We start from the raw sequence: 15,770 nt of genomic DNA, 5'->3' as shown, positions 1-15,770 counted from the left end.
AGTATGAAGTTTGAGGGCAGCAAATGAACACGAGTGAAAAATATGTTTATTTATATTCGACTGGGAAATTAAATTAGGAAAAATGAGTAAATAAATGTTTTGTGAATTTTAATTCTCTTAAAATAAAAACGGTTAAATTAAAAAAGGTAAATATCTGAGGAACCTTTTAAATCATCTCTCAAAAAGATGTTACTATATTATTTTGCTTGTTGTCTTTTATTTTAATAATATATTATTTTAAGTTCTCTTGGATATTAATTGTCACTGTATCATTTTATTCGTCTTTGATTTAAAATGACATTTTATAATTATTATTTTTGTTTAATGGCTGTTTTGAAAGGTGCAATATAGATTATTATTAGTAGTATTAGTATTAATGTCTGTATCTTATATTGTCCATGTGTGTATTGTTAATATGGGGGGGGGGGTAGTTTATATAGAGATACTGATAGAGAATTGAACATATCCTCCCTCCCCATCCTTGGCACGGCCCTGGTGTTTATTTGGCTCTCCACGGGGAGGCCCAGGGGTCGTGTCCCAGTCATGACCTCCATTGTGTTCTGGAGGGGATGAGCTATATCTAAGAGTGAGTGTATCTGCACCGGGCCGAGGACGCAGCGCAGAGCAGGAGAAAGTATTGATTACACAGCCGTGTAATTGCTGGAGGCATCTGTTGCCTTGTGGTTTGAACCTTCACGTGTTTGTGGTGTGAACGAACCGTCCGCACCCTCTTTTGTCCCGTCACACAATACAGGGAGAATGCCAGCAACAACAGAGAAATGTGAGATCAATCGGTGGGGATAGATATATACGTTTGAATTGATTTTGTGTAACCTTTATTTAAACGAATACTTATTGAGGTTAAAGGTGCTGCAGCCTGCAAAACATTATTAATGTCGGCATCGTGTCTGGGAAAAGGTCTGAAGAGGACGTGTTTCATTGATGATAAGCTGCTCCTTTATTTACTGTGCAATTATAATAATGCATCGCACAATCTGATGCTGTCAGCCAATCAGAGTCCAACGTCTGGAATGTCTTTAAAGAAGATCTCCTCTAAATCTCTGGTATTAACATCTGTCCTGAGTGGTCTGGTCAGACATGTACGCCCCAGTGTGTCCTGCGTTCTGATCCAACCCCATTCGGAGGTGGTCTAATACAAACACCGACCATCTTGCTCATTTGGAGTCTGCGGTCCCGCCGTTACACCCTCTCGACCAATCAGGAGTCGGTCTCAGCTGTCAATAATGATGTTTCAAACTAAGTAGAACCAAACTTATCCGAAAAATAAACCTCAGAGTGATAAGAACCACCTAACAGGATTAACAAGCTTTGAGAGCCTCATGATTTATCTCTGGGGAAATCCCAACCTCAGGTCTCGCTTCACTCCTTTAATCACTGTTTGTATTCCCAACCCGTCGCCATGAGCACGTCCACTCTCATCACAAGCTACAGTTTATATAATTATAACAAAATATCTGATTTATTAAAGAAGGGATGATGTCTGTTTCTGTACAAGAAGCTTCTTTCACTCACTGTGTCGAGGAGAGATTGTTATCACTCCGCTGTTGTTGTTGTGTCAGGAGTGGTTGTGTCTCTGTTGACCTTTTTCAGCTTCATCTATCTATCTATTCTCTATCTATCTCTCTTCTATCAATATGTCTATCTATCTCTCTCTCTCTCTCTCTCTCTCTCTCTCTCTCTCTTTCTATCTATCTCTCATCTATCTATCTCTCTCTATCAATATCTATTCTCTCTCTTCTCTCTCTCTCTCTCTCTCTCTCTCTCTCTCTCTCTCTCTTCTATCTATCATCTCTCTCCTCCTATCTATCTCTCTCTCTCTCTCTCTCTCTCTCTCTCTCTCTTCTATCTATCTATCTCTCTATCTATCTATCTCTCTCTCTATCAATATGTCTATCTATCTCTCTCTCTCTCTCTCTCTCTCTCTCTCTCTCATCTATCTATCTATCTCTCTCTATCAATGTCTATCTATCTCTCTCTCTCTCTCTCTCTCTCTCATCTATCTATCTATCTCTCTCTTCTATGTTATATATCTCTCTCTCTCTCCTCTATCTCTATCTATCTATCTATCTATCTCTCTCTATCCTATCTATCTCTCTCTCTCTCTCTCTCTCTATCTCTCTCTCTATCTCTCTCTCTCTCTATCTATCTATCTATCTCTCTCTCTATCAATATGTCTGTCTATCTATCTCTCTCTCTCTCTATCTATCTATCTATCTATTTATCTCTGTCTGTCTGTGTAGGTGTATATTCTAGTATAATACTCTGTAATACAGTGAATATTGTGTACATGATTTATTTGTGTAATATTTTGTCTCCCTGTGTTTGGAACAATAAAGTTGATTTTATGTGACCAGGGTCTCCTCCTGTGCTGAACACGGCCCCCTGGCGGCAGGTGCGGGTAGTGCCGAGCAGAGGCTCAGCCCCCTGGAGCTTCCTGAGGACCGGACCGATCCTCTGCTTCTCCCCGCTGCTTCCTCCTCCACGCACCGCCAGCTGCGGGACTCACTCCGCTGCAGCCGCTGGGTACACCATCAGCCACGGGAATCGAACCTGCACCGCCAGGGACAGGTGAGTGTTGTTGTGTTGTGTTCCTTACAGTCCTGTGTCAGACGCAGTGTGTAACAGTGTGTTGTACCTGGTGACCAACACCATGATAAACAGTGCTGGTTCCATAAAGAAACACGGAACACGCCCTGGATCTGCTGCGGGAACAACTTCCTCCGAACTGCGGTCACATCCACGCACTCTCCCGCACCGACTCCTTCCCTGGAGCCGTCTCCGTGTTCATTCATGGCCACACTTCACGTCCGCTTCACGGCCACTTCCGTGTGTTTCCGAGCCTCGAACTCCCAGAACCAGCGGAGGACAGTCCGCGGTGGTCCTCCCGCCGGACCGGAGCCGCAGTACCCGGCTGCCGAGCGCCGCAGCCCCGCAGGGAGCCGCAACCTGCTGCAGGAGGCTCCACAGCCGGATCCCTTTAAAACACAACCCGCTAAAAACAAAGAGGGGTTTGAACCAGTTCTTCTAACGTGTTGTCAAAGTGAAGCAGAGGGAGCGGGTGAGGGGAGGCGGGAGGCCACGGTGACAACCAGGGAGTTTCCTGGCTCCAGCCCCGCCAGCCTGCCGGGTCACAGGTGGGGGCAGGCCGGGTAAACCTGCTCCGGAGCCGCCCGGAGAAACTTCACACAAACCGGTTATAACGTAGCACAACCTCCGCCTGTTTGCTCCAGTGTGTCACCGCAGCACTTTATTACCTGTGTGACTCACCAACATGGAGAATAAGTCAGTTTCCTCCATTTAAAATAGATCTGAACAGGTGCTACTGCTGCACATATATATGATTTATGATTTAATAACCTAAATCTATCTATCTATCTTTCTATCATTATCTATCTATCTATCTATCTATCTATCTATCTTTCTATCTATGTATTTATGTATCCATGCATCCATCCATACTTGCATCCATCATATATAAATACCAATTATATCATTTTAATTTATGCAATCTATACAATATATAATATTGTGTAGTTTGCCATTTACTTTAATGTATGATGAAGTGTTTCAAACTGTCCAGGACCTTGAAGGACCAATGCTGACCAAGAGTCGGAGCCCCGCCTCCCAGCAAGGTGTCCTAAAGGCATTTTTTAAATTTCCACTGACAGATATTTAACAGATTAGTTATTTCCAACTCTACTTGTTGATAATAACAATATTAACACGATGAATGGCTTTATCACCTGAAAGTTAAAATCAGATTATTCTTAACTGAGGACCTCATTGAAAGCGTGTGTGACCTGCACTGTGACTACACATACATCTAACTATAAATACACACAGCTTATCTCAGATCTGTGTAGCTGTGTGAGGAAGCAGTGCACGACAGCGTGGGCTGACATTAAACTGTGTCTGGAGCAATGTCTTCCCTCCATAAATTATGCAAGGGCGTCGTTATCGTACGGACTTTTATGTTCTGGAGGAACAAGCATCCGAATGTTGTGTGATTCCGATTCCTCTTGGCCCCCCCGTCCCAGGAGAGCGGCTCTGGTTTGCGTGACAGCTGCAGATAATATTGACAGCGATGATGAGAGCGGCTGTCAGGAGCTCTCAGATGTGAGGTGTGTGTGTGCTTGAGTTTAGGGAGCGTGTGCTACTTACTAACATGGGGGTGCTTGCTTGCAGAGCACGTAAAAAAACATTTGATTTGACTCGTTCCAGGGGGAAAAAGAATGTGGACATCGAAGTGATGTTTATTTTTTATTTGGACGTGGGAGTTTTTCCAGACACGTCACTTGTGGCCTCGGGGCGGTGAACTGCAGCATGTGAGTCAACTCCAGCAGCAAACTGCCTAACGTGTTGCTATGGGGATCAACTTGAGGTGTAGTGTAGTTTTTCTTGATTTTGTCCAAGGGTCAGACTTTGATACCCCTGGTTGTGATCAACAGCTGGTTTATCTCCTCACCACCAGTGACCCACGTCCTCTGGTTGCCTGGTAACAGCAGCACATCAGGTTAAGGTCAGATGTGAACAAGGTGTATGAGTCTGTGATAGTCGGACCTCCCTCCCTCACTGCAGGTGGATGCTTGTGCAGTGATCGAAGGTGTGTTGGTCAGTAATAAGCAGCTGTTGTTGTTGCTCTGTGTGTTTTCACCGACACATGGGATGGAATTCCTCAGACAGAAAGGCCCTCATTCACTCCGTCATTGACAGCAACACTGCGAGCATGTGACCGGCCCTAACTTCCACACCGACTTGTCATGTTCCCTCCCGTCCCGACTTGTCCTGTGACCGTCGCGCTGCTGCCTCCTCTCTCGTCGGAGTGAAATCATTATTCTGCATGAGCCGGTTGGTGTGAGGAGATGTGTTATCACGGTGATAATAGAGGCAGTGCCACGAGGGCGTCATGGTTACGGAGGGAGGAGGCCGAAAGGTGGGGGGACAGACGAGCGGGGGCACGCTGACGAATTAACCCAGGAGGCTAATTTCATTTTTACGATCGATCAAAAACAGACGTGATCTGCAGATTGTGCTAAATGTCAAGTCAGAGCTTTTCCACCCAGGAAACATACATCGTATAATACTCCATTATCTCTAAATGCTGATGAGCTTTTAATTGCATCAACGGTCATTACTCCAAGACCATTTGTTGTCAACTAACTCAGGCCTGGTGATTCCAATCAGGGCGCAGGAGAGAAGCGGTGCTTTTTCTAAACATTTGTCTCTTAGTCACAGATTGGATTATTCTCTAAAAGGAGAGGAACAGTCGTTGTGCTGGAATCAAAGATGTGGAATAAAAGGCTGTGGGACTTTAGGATTAATCACTGCTGAGTGTCAGTGAGCTGCAGGGGGCCTCTCTTCTATTCTGCTGAAAAGGAAGAACGGATGAGCGACTTGCCTGAGAGGAGGTTTGGAATGAAAACATCACGGGTCATTTTCTCTGGGTCGTTAGATGCTTAATTTGCTGTTTCACACAGAAAGTGGAAGCACTGTTTGTGCTCCTTGCTTGACTCCTACTCAAGTGTTTCTTCAGAAGATCAGAAGCAGGGCAGCGACTCAGAGAAGCTCGCTTAACGCTCACTGTTCCTCTCTTTGCTAATTTCTTCTTCTTCTTCTTTATGTTGGCAGTCTAGATGCTGATGCTGCACCTTTTCCAGTGCGACATCATGACGTGCATTGAACTTCTGGGAGTTGGCGCATAAACATCCATGAATGTTTGTGTATTTACTGACCTTTACATCTTTGGAGCAGCGTGCAACTGCAATTTTTGATATATTGATATAATTATAATTATCGTGCAACAGTACAGTCCTTCCTTTATCTCCACTGTTTACGAGCTTCCATGGTTTTATTCTCTAAATTGGACATGAAGGCGACTCTCCCTCCTTTGTTTCCCTCTTTTCTCCAACTCAAAAGCAACCATGCATAATCTTTTGACTCCTGATGTCTCACATGTTCCATTTACTCCACAAAACATCTCCTCCACAGCTCGGGTGTCAACGTGTTGGTATGTTTATATGTCCACATCGGCCACTGACTTGAGTCTGGCCGCGTGGCGCCGCTCGCTGTGTTTATTGGACGTGATGTGAAAGGTGCAGCGGAGCGGTGCTGATCGGTGTCCGCTGGCTGACAGCACTTGTCTTGTGGCTGCAGTGTAAAGTTGCTCCAGCTCTCTGCTCAGAGATGGAGCTATGTTCTCGGGGGCTGTTTACCTTCGTGTCCAGGAACCTGAATGTGGATTCTTCGCTCAGTTCTTCACTCCTGTTCAGTTATGTCGGGACATTTGCGTCTTTACAGTTTTATTTTCTGTAGCTGAAAGTCATAACACCCTGGTGCTATGTTCAAGGAATTTTTACGACAGTGTTGGCACTCAGAAAATTCTCAAAATGTATGAAATGATCCTTCATGCTTGAGTCTCCTCTCACGCTGCTTGCTGCCACTGTTTACCAGGACAAGCAGACAAGCCGGCAGCTCAGCAGGGGTCTGGGATTACTGTGAAGAACCTGCCATGGCCCCCTCCCACCCAGTCACAGGGATTTCTATTTCAGCTTTGGATTCTCCCTGCAAACTTGAAGTGGTTCCGCTTTCCAATTTCCCCCGGCATGGCAAAGACAGAAACCACTTGTGAGAACACCCGCGTATCCAGTTTCATGTGAATATAGAGCTCAGGGCCAGGCCTCTGGACGGGCTGGCTCAGTGTGAAGCATCTGAAGTAGTTCGAGATGAAGTGTGAAGATAGCGAGTCCTGCTTGTTAAGAGGAGAAGCACTAAAGTAGGAAATAATCAATCAGCTTCTAACGCGGCTGCACTCTGACTGAACCTGGACCACGCACTCATTCAACCCTATTAATCCCTCATTTAGCCACATGCCCTTCTTTTAAGAGGATTAACCAGGTGATGGAAATGCCTCTGTGATGGTGTCCAGCTTGTTTAGCAGCCGCTAGTTAACAGGTGAATTCCTGCAGTAGAGCAGAAGGCCTGGGTTAACAGCTGGGATTTTATCCCACAGTTTTAAAGTGTGATGCTTTGGCAAATATTCGCTTTCTTGAAAGATGACAAGATTTAAGAGGTTTCGGTGATAAGGGCCGACGCTGATTTGCCATAAATAAAACTGTGATTTACACGTCATGTCCTGCCTCTTGCTGCTCTGCAGGCTCCACCCCTCGCCTGGATGTTCCGGACATTTCCCTGTTGTTGTGAACGAGTCTGACTCGGACAATCTCCTGCCGTGTTCTTCATGGGTCACAGACAAACTCTGGAAAATGTACTTTTCCACGATCGCTCAGGATCAGCCACGCCGCTGCTGGTGAGACTGCAGAGAACCAGCGGAGGAAGCATTTGTCAGCGTGTGAGGATGATTCAGGTGTTTGAAATGATTTGCAGAATGAGAATATATAAATATGCAGCTGCGCAACCTTCAAAGCATTTCCAGGTATCTGTGACAGTCATGCAATCATGCATGTACACACACACACAGATCTGCTGACACCACACTCCTCAGAAGTGGGTCATTCTAGATGTTATGTGCTACAGTGTAGTTTGGACCGAGTGATGTGTGTGTTTCCCTCCAAGACGCAGATAAGAAGTGTAGTTGCTCTGAACGACTCCTTTTCTTCCCCCTGGGGTTGTGAATGCAGAAAAGCAGGGGCGTCTTGAAAGGGAGACGATTTGATCAATTGCTACTGGAGCCATAAATCAGCCGTAAATCTTTGTGTCTGCGCCGGGAGCCAGGCCTGAGAGATTCAGTGCAGGTTTCACTCAGGACGATAAACTGCAGCTTCTCGCCACGTCTGACTTTTTCTGTTGTGAAGTTGAGAAAGCTTTAAAGAGTAGAAGAACAGAAAGAAGTAGAAGCAGCTTGCAGGATTGCTTCAGTCTTCACCTTGAAAACTTAACAAAGACATGAAGCTTGGTTCAGACTTTCAGGTGTTAGATCCAGTCTCCTGTTTTATATCAGCTCCCCATCAGGGTTGCGGCTGTGTAATAGATGGACAGACTCAAAGTGCTTGTGTACAGGGGACTGAGCACATATTTGATTTAGGTATTTTGAGTTGGTGTATTTCACGTTTACCATTTTCCATCTCGCCCGGAGGAGCCTGAAAGGTTGTGTGTGTGTGTGTGTGTGTGTGTGTGTGTGTGTGTGTGTGTGTGTGTGTGTGTGTGTGTGTGTGTGTGTGTGTGTGTGTGTGTGTGTGTGTGTGTGTGTGTGTGTGTGTGTGTGTGTGTGTACCTTACACAAGTGTATTTACAACACGCCTGAAGCTACTTGTGACTCACATCTCTCATTCTCTTCCTCCCACAAGAGGGGGTACTCAGACATGTGCTTTTAATCTGACAGAGCCAAATTTATCTCATTCAAACACAGCTCACTCTGACCTCACAGAATCAAGAGCTGTCAATAAACAGCCAGTATTTTCTCCTAATGCAGCTTTCACCCCCCCACCTGCTGCAGGGAGCGATGTTTTCTATGATAGTAAATGTGAAGCGTTGTTGAATGTTTTAAGCACTGTTAGAACATGCGTCTTCATGGTATAGTGACACAATTAAGTGTTGAGGTAAAACAAGGACATCAGCTCTGTGCATGTCCTGTTATTGTAGTTAACATCACAGAGACACCTCCACTATTAAGGGTATTTTATTTTCACAGTTTGCTCGTCAGTCTCAGGCTCAAATCGTCTGCTGTGAGTCAGAACAACAGTCGTCAGCCACGTGGGAATAAGAGCAAATTGCTGTTTGACTGCAGCGATGATTCATTTACCTGGAACACTGAGCTGGAACGAAGCCCCCTGAGAGCCGCTGTACGGAGGAGAAGCTGATTGTGATGCAGCCGCAGATGAATCCAGGCCCATAAGCAAACTTGTGTTTGGCAGGTGCCAACAATACTTTAGTAAAAATAGATGTGATGCAGAAAATAAGTGATTGAGTCTGTAATGCTCTTGTCTGTGCCAGACACAGACAGACGTGGGCAGTTTTCCCAGACATCCCACGTTTTGAATTTAAATTCTCTGTCTTCTCCGCCCTCCAGGTTGATGTCTCCTCACCGAGCGCCCCCAGGGTCGCTTTCAAGCCTGACTGCTGATCGCTCGCCACCTCTGTTAGCCTCTTGAGCGAGTCGATTGGTCGCCCCCAGCTCAGCGAGACAGCGCACAGGTTCCGCTGAGCCCTGCCTGGGCAGGACTGCTCCACCATGGACACTGAGTCCACCTACTCGGGCTATTCCTACTACTCTGGACGCTCCCGGGGTTCCCACAGGCATGGGTAAGACTTGATCCTGCTAAATAATTCAGTTTCCTTCCGTCTGCTTCTACCTGCAGGGCTGGAGGGTTTTATGTAGCGTACGGTTATGTCATTTAAGAGACTGCTGATCTGTAGCTGAACTTGCACGTCGCCCTGCAGGGCACAGAATGTGTGCAAACATCCAGATGTGCTGAGACCATTCACTAGTTTTTACGTATTTGCTGCAGATGTTTTACTTTATGTGAGTTTATCGTGATTCTAATTTGTGTGCCTGGGTTTTCTGCTTCCTCAACCTTCTCCGTCCACCTCCGTGATCCCCTCCTCTCTAGCTGAGCATGTGTGGGGGCCACAGCCCGTGTAGGCGCATTAATCTGTCAGCATTGAAATGGCTGTGGTTGACAGGCGTCAGGAAGGCAGTGGAAGACAGGTGCTGAAGAGGCCTGACTGACTGATGGCTCAGCGGATACGTTGAGAGCCCGAGTGGAGATGAGAGGAGGGCATTCCTGTTCAACAACAGCCCCTTCCTTGTCACGGGCGGCCCCCTCCAGCTCGCTCGCCATACATCTCCCCTGGTTCGCCGTGGCCGCTCCCACTCTCGCTGCCACCTGTTTGAGGGACTTTGCGTGGTCCTGAAACGTGACGCTCGGCCCTCAGTGCACGCCTGTCATCGTCTCCTCTCTCATGTCATCGGTCACTTTCTATCCCCTCTCTCTTTATCCTTCTCGCCCTCTTTACTCTCGTTCCTCTCGTCCTACCCTCGTTTCTTTTGCTCCCATGTGTCCATCGTGATATGAACGCAGCAGCTGCCCCCTTTCTGGCTGATTCTTGACCTCGTCTCTGTATCAGCTTCTCTCCTCCCACGTCTTGAATGGATTGGTCTCTACCCTCTTAGGATGCGGAGGCGCAGGCGTATCACTGGTTCCCCACTGGCTGGCATTCCCCAGGGCAGGAATGTGTCCAGTTAGCTCAAAGTAATGTGGAGCAAGAGTGGAATCAAAGATGAGGAGGGTGCGAGCTCCTGGTCCTTTATTTTCTCTGCTCTCTCAGCCTCTCAAATGAGTGAAATTTGGAAAGGGAGCATGCGGTCATCCACGCCAAACGCTTTTCACTCCCCTGCCCAACCGCTCTCACCATGACGGCTCCAAAGCAACCAGCTGGCGGTTTGATTCACACACACAAAAACTAAATTGGTGTCTTTGAAACCGCTCTGCTTTCCTCGTCTGAATCTTTTCACGCCGAGGTAGTGCTGCGCGTGAGTCTGTTGTCTAATTACACTGATGCTGGGATTGGGAACAGATTTAGGCATGTGTACAAATACACACACACAAGAACATTACCCTGTATTGTGTTTGTGCATGTGTGAATTTATCAGATTATAATAGAAGAATTGAATCGGATTGGTTTGGATTTTCATTAACGGAAGTGGAGAGTTTGTGGATTTGGATATTTCCTACTTTACATTTTGCCCCCATCATGTTCCAAGTAATCATCAACTAGTGTCCAAGATAGACACATGTTCCTGTGGTTCTGCAGTAAGAGCAGAGAGCGGCTGCTCTGTCTGTGGCCATTCAAACTGAATTAAGAGCTTGTTTAATCACTGCTTAACAAAATAGTCTTTTCAGTACTGGTATCGTACTTATTCACCTTTTTTATTCTATTCCTTATTTTAATCCACTCAGATGAGCCTGATCGCTGAGTATTGAACCAAATCCTGCATCTGCCACTGTCAATTTTTTGCATTTCAATGATTATTAAATAGCAAATCACGTATTAGCAGCCGCTCATGTGGAAAATTGGTTCATTTAATGGGTAAAGCTCCAATTATAGAGCAGCACGCAGCATATGCGCAGGACTTAGTGTGTAATTTAAGATAATTCAGTCATATAATTTATAGGTTCCCAGATGAAAGTCCTCTTAGAGAATTTAATGTTCAGTTTTTATTGACTGAATTACTCTAATTCTGTAATAAAACAGAAACTTTTTGGTCTCGCTTCGTGAATTTGTTTGTGGTCGGCAGATATTGTAGAAATGAAATAATCATTGAAAGCGATAATGACAAACACACCCAGTTTATTAAAGATGAGGATTTGAAGATTTTCTTTGTTAGATAATATACTTAACTGAGTATCTGTTAGTTTTGGACGACTGGGAACAAAAACATGACACTTGTGAAAATCTAGATTATTATCAGCAGTGAAACCAGTGATCAGCATCCGACTGCAGTCCTGTTTGTGTAATAACTAGGTCTGGCCTGAGCTGTGGGGACACGGTGGTAGTTTGACAGTGGGAACGTGTTATTTGTCTCTGGAATGTGTCACCTCATTGTCGTGTTACATGTATGAAGCTGATCCTGGGCAGCAGCCGAGCCACGGGGCCGCTCCTCACACCCAGAGCTGCTTCAACCTGGTTCACATCACACGTCCTCCAGCCGTCACCATGACTGCTGGAGCTTATCGGACACTTTAAAGTAGCAAAGGCCCCGTTCAGACGTGGACATGTGATCACCCAGGACGGATGTTGACACCAGGTCGGACCAGTCATTGCTAAATTTGCAGCCGAGGATGTTTTCTTTTTAAAATGAGTTTGTGATTAAGAGAAATGTTGAAACCCTGAATATTATTTACCGGTTTGAGACGACGAGCTGAGTGTGAGGGTGGTCATTTTTGATTTGGCCTCCTGACCCCTCCGAGCTCTGGAGCATTGACACTAAGCTCCGCAGGCCACAAACAGAGACCAAATTGGACCGTGGACACGTTGACGTGCCGAGCTGGCTGTGTTTCCTCAGCAGCCTCCCTCTGTGTGGAGGTGGAGACTGTGATCACGGCCGCTCTCATCCTCAGGTGTTCGGTGGAAATGGCGCTCTCGCAGCCTAATTGGCAAGACCCTGCCCCACTTTTGCCAGGCAGCCCCCTTCCCCAACCCGCCTCCCCCACAATCCTCACGGCTCCAACAAGCCTCACCCGATTCAGGGATCCACGCTGGAAGTCAAATTCCATTAATCAGATCATGGCGCGGCGCACTGTTGGAATACCAACGAGGCGGCTGCATGCTAATGAGGCAGAGGGAGTCTGTGGGAAAGGGGGGAGACGGAGGAGAAGGTGTGTTGGGACTGAGGTTTCTGTGCAGTGCGATCGCCCCAGAAGCTTCCTGGGGGGAGAATGAGAAAGCAGGCCGGGGCAGAGGGGCTGATCTATTCAAGCCGTTCCCCACAGGTTCTGCTTGTGCATCTACAATCGCTTCTCTCATTTCAAAATGCTTTTTGTGCTCTTTGTAAATCTGTCGCACTTAAATCGTCTTTGCAGCTTTTTCTCACACACTTTCCGTCACGCCAGCTCGGTGAGAACCAGGTGTTCCCTCACCTTCTTGTTCTTGACGGCAGCGTGTCAACCACACTCTGCCTCTCTATATTAGAATCACTGCTCTGTGCTCGTCTCCTCCCAGTTCCCCCCCCTCCCCAATTAATAATCCTAATCAGTGACAACCGCTGACTGATGATCTCTCTCCCTGGAATAACCATTGCTGCAGTAGCGCTGATAGCTCTAATAACATTTATCGCAGTAATGATGGCTGTAATATATTTGAAAGGCTTACATCCACTTCCCGGATGTATTAGATCACATTATGTGTCTCTGTCGCTGGAGGAGGTTTCTGCTGGCGACTGGAGACTTTCTCTCCCTGTGTGAAACGTTTCTGTCGCGACTTTCTCGAGGAAATCGTGTCCACATTCTAAAGGAAGTACAAGAATAGTGTCGGAAAGCAGACTGGTCAACACCCTCTAACACTTGGAATCAATTCAGCTCTATTATACTGGAACATATCCACTACTGTCACACTCTCATACATCATACTGATGATTTACTGATTCCCCTGCAGGCAGGATATCCTGTTCATTATGGTTATGGGCTGTTATGGTGCAGGATGCATTTAATTCCAGTTTGTCGTCTATAGTTCAGTATTTATGAGGAACTTTTTAGACTTGTCACACTTTGTCACCTTACTTTGAATAGATGAAAGTTCTTCTCAATATTTGTATTAACAAACGATCACATGAGGATGTATAAAGCTCTGCTGTACGGAGCGTGTGTGGCTCGTCCAGTGTGTGAAATGTTAGAAATCTGTGGTCATGTCTACGGTCTCCCACGTTTTTAATCAGCTAAGGCTTGAAAACCCTCTAAGTGTGCAGCAGGCAGCCAGACATTCCCTCGGGGGTTTGTGGAGACCACACCTGAGGCAGAAGGAGAATGACTATTCAGATGTCTACAAAATAATGCTCGTGTTGCCCTGTGTTTGCTCCAGTGTCTCAATGGAGAGCTTCATGCAAAACACCCCTCCTGTGTTGTGTAAATTAGATTAGTTTCACTTCTGTGTAATGTCACTCCTACAAAAGGAGTGATTACTGTGAAACAAAATGCTCGGAGGCAGCAGGAAACTCAATTAGGATTTAACAAAACAAAGAGAACAGCATCTGTAAAGATCCAGTTCTACGTTGCAGCTGCAAAGGAACCACATGACGTCTTCTATTCATCTGATGCCCACCATGTTTGTCCAGTAATAAATATAAAAGTCATGGCTGTGATCACTAATCTGATGAATCGATTTGATTTTGGTGATTGAAGGTCAAAGGTCAAGGCCACGCAGACCTTACATACAGGTTTTTTGCCTGATGCTTAATCTCTTTAGGAAATATTTAGTATTTTATATCTGTATCAGATCTTTTCTTTGGGGTCTGTCTGTCCCAGTTTCCTCCAACAGCTCTCAAAGCTCCAATACAAATTTAAATATGAGGCATTTAGCAGTGTAGCAGTGTGTGTGTGTGTGTGTGTTCTGTTAAAAGTATAGAATACTGTATGTACCATGTTCAAGATGTCAGCAGCCGGAGGGGGAAGGAGACAGATGAGGGATTAACTGGGGCTGCTGAGCTCGTCTGTGGTAATGGAGCTGCAGAGTGGGCACGGCGCCATGTGCCCATGGTGATGCTGGAGCGGAGGATGGGGAGACCCAGCGTTCACGCTCCGCACAGATTAGGGCTGTAAGTGCAGGGGTCAGTCTGGCTAATGGAGCTCATATGTTAGGGACGGAGGGCCTGGTAGAGACAGTGAAGTGGGGAGGGGTAAGTTCTCCACAGGGGGCAGCTCTGGTCTTATCTGACTCAACCAGCCACTGCCGGCTTTCACATTGTCCCTGATCCCTCAGTATGTTCATATACACTATGTAACTCTCTGTGTCTTTCTGCAGGCTTGTCTCTGCTGCTTTGAATGTGTCCATTTTTTTTATCCTGTCCCCTGAGAACCCCACAACTCTCTACATCCAAGAGGAACCCTTTATGTCTTGTGGCTCGTGATTTCTCTAACCATCATTTTCTACTCTTTTGCTCTTTCTCTCCAGGGAGCGCAGCCGGGACCGCCACAAGCCGCGCAGCAAAGACAGCCGCTCAGAGAAGTCTGTGACAATCAACACGCCGCCTGCAGAGCCGCTGCTGGGGGACTCGGCTGTGAGGGGGGAGCAGGTCCAGGTAGGGCGGAGCATAAATATCACATAAACACACACATGCCTTACAAAGCCAGAAGACACGTATACACAATGACCCACAATTACTGAACAATGTTCCCACAAGTTCCCTCAAATGTAGGATACGATTATACTGGTTTATCCAATTTCCAAAGGATTTGGAGCACTGGAGATTTATCAGTTACTAGTCAATAGGAGTTGGAATGATAATTGTGTTCATCAGCCTGGGCTGGGACAGGCCATCTGGTATTTCCACAGGGCCAGTCCACTTTTGGCGAGGTCTGGGCCGTCACTTTCAGGAAATCTATTTCAACAGGATATGGATGCAGCAGATTGCTTCTCTAGTCAGTGCAACTTTGCTTTATCCCATTACCCATGTTTGACTGCAGGGGGTCAAGTGTTCAGAACGGTCCAGTGCAGGATGAAGAGACGGCCACAAGGACCCCCGCACAAGTGGACCAGGCCAAGCCACAACAGGGGCTTTGCTGCTCTTTCTGTTATTTCAGTCAGACTTTTATTTCTCTATATGCAAGATCAGATGGATTATGTGATAGATTATTTGGTCAAAGAGAAATATAAGGTATTCATTATTTAATATTTGGGCTGCTGCAGTCAAACTCTATCACAGCTCTTGTTTCAGCAGCTCCATCAGGATGTGTTTTGGTTTGTCTACTGACTCATGTTGAGATGAATACACCAGACAGTGGATGCTTGTTGGAGTGATATAAAAGGCAGAGCAGATAAAAGACAGGTGGATCAGATAGCAGCGTGTTATCTGGGCAGGTTGTGCTGCAAGCTGGCATGTTTAGACCTGAAACTCCTGGTAGCACTTCAGGGGTTTCAAGTTCTTGGTCCAACAACATGAGTAACAGCTAATTTGTGTTGTTGAGGCAAAACATGACAGCTTTCGATCCCTTTACTTTATTTGTGAAATAGCTAAATATATTTCAGTCTGACACTTTTCTGTTGAGCGTAGTGATTTAAGAATGTAGATTTGAAACTTT

General features: G+C 46.1%; 1 protein-coding gene across 3 annotated transcripts in view; it reads left to right on the top strand.

Moving 5' to 3' along the window:
• Positions 1-2,413: 2,413 nt before the first annotated feature.
• Positions 2,414-15,770, top strand: part of LOC118103239 (vang-like protein 1) — a 31,364-nt gene continuing 18,007 nt past the window's right edge. Inside the window, exons 1-3 of one of the 3 annotated variants that reach the window (XM_035149967.2) lie at positions 2,414-2,589; positions 9,047-9,279; positions 14,644-14,770. In XM_035149967.2, the coding sequence (XP_035005858.1) occupies positions 9,209-9,279; positions 14,644-14,770 (198 nt within the window). In that variant the 5' untranslated portion in view covers positions 2,414-2,589; positions 9,047-9,208. Of the gene's footprint in view, positions 2,590-8,366; positions 8,892-9,046; positions 9,280-14,643; positions 14,771-15,770 lie in introns of those variants that run through there. The other 2 variants (XM_035149971.2, XM_035149968.2) reach the window with 2 other exon arrangements.

This window comes from Hippoglossus stenolepis, chromosome 24 (genome assembly GCF_022539355.2).
Source record: "Hippoglossus stenolepis isolate QCI-W04-F060 chromosome 24, HSTE1.2, whole genome shotgun sequence".
Classification (NCBI taxonomy): domain Eukaryota; kingdom Metazoa; phylum Chordata; class Actinopteri; order Pleuronectiformes; family Pleuronectidae; genus Hippoglossus; species Hippoglossus stenolepis.
This window is presented reverse-complemented; position numbering and strand designations above follow the sequence as displayed.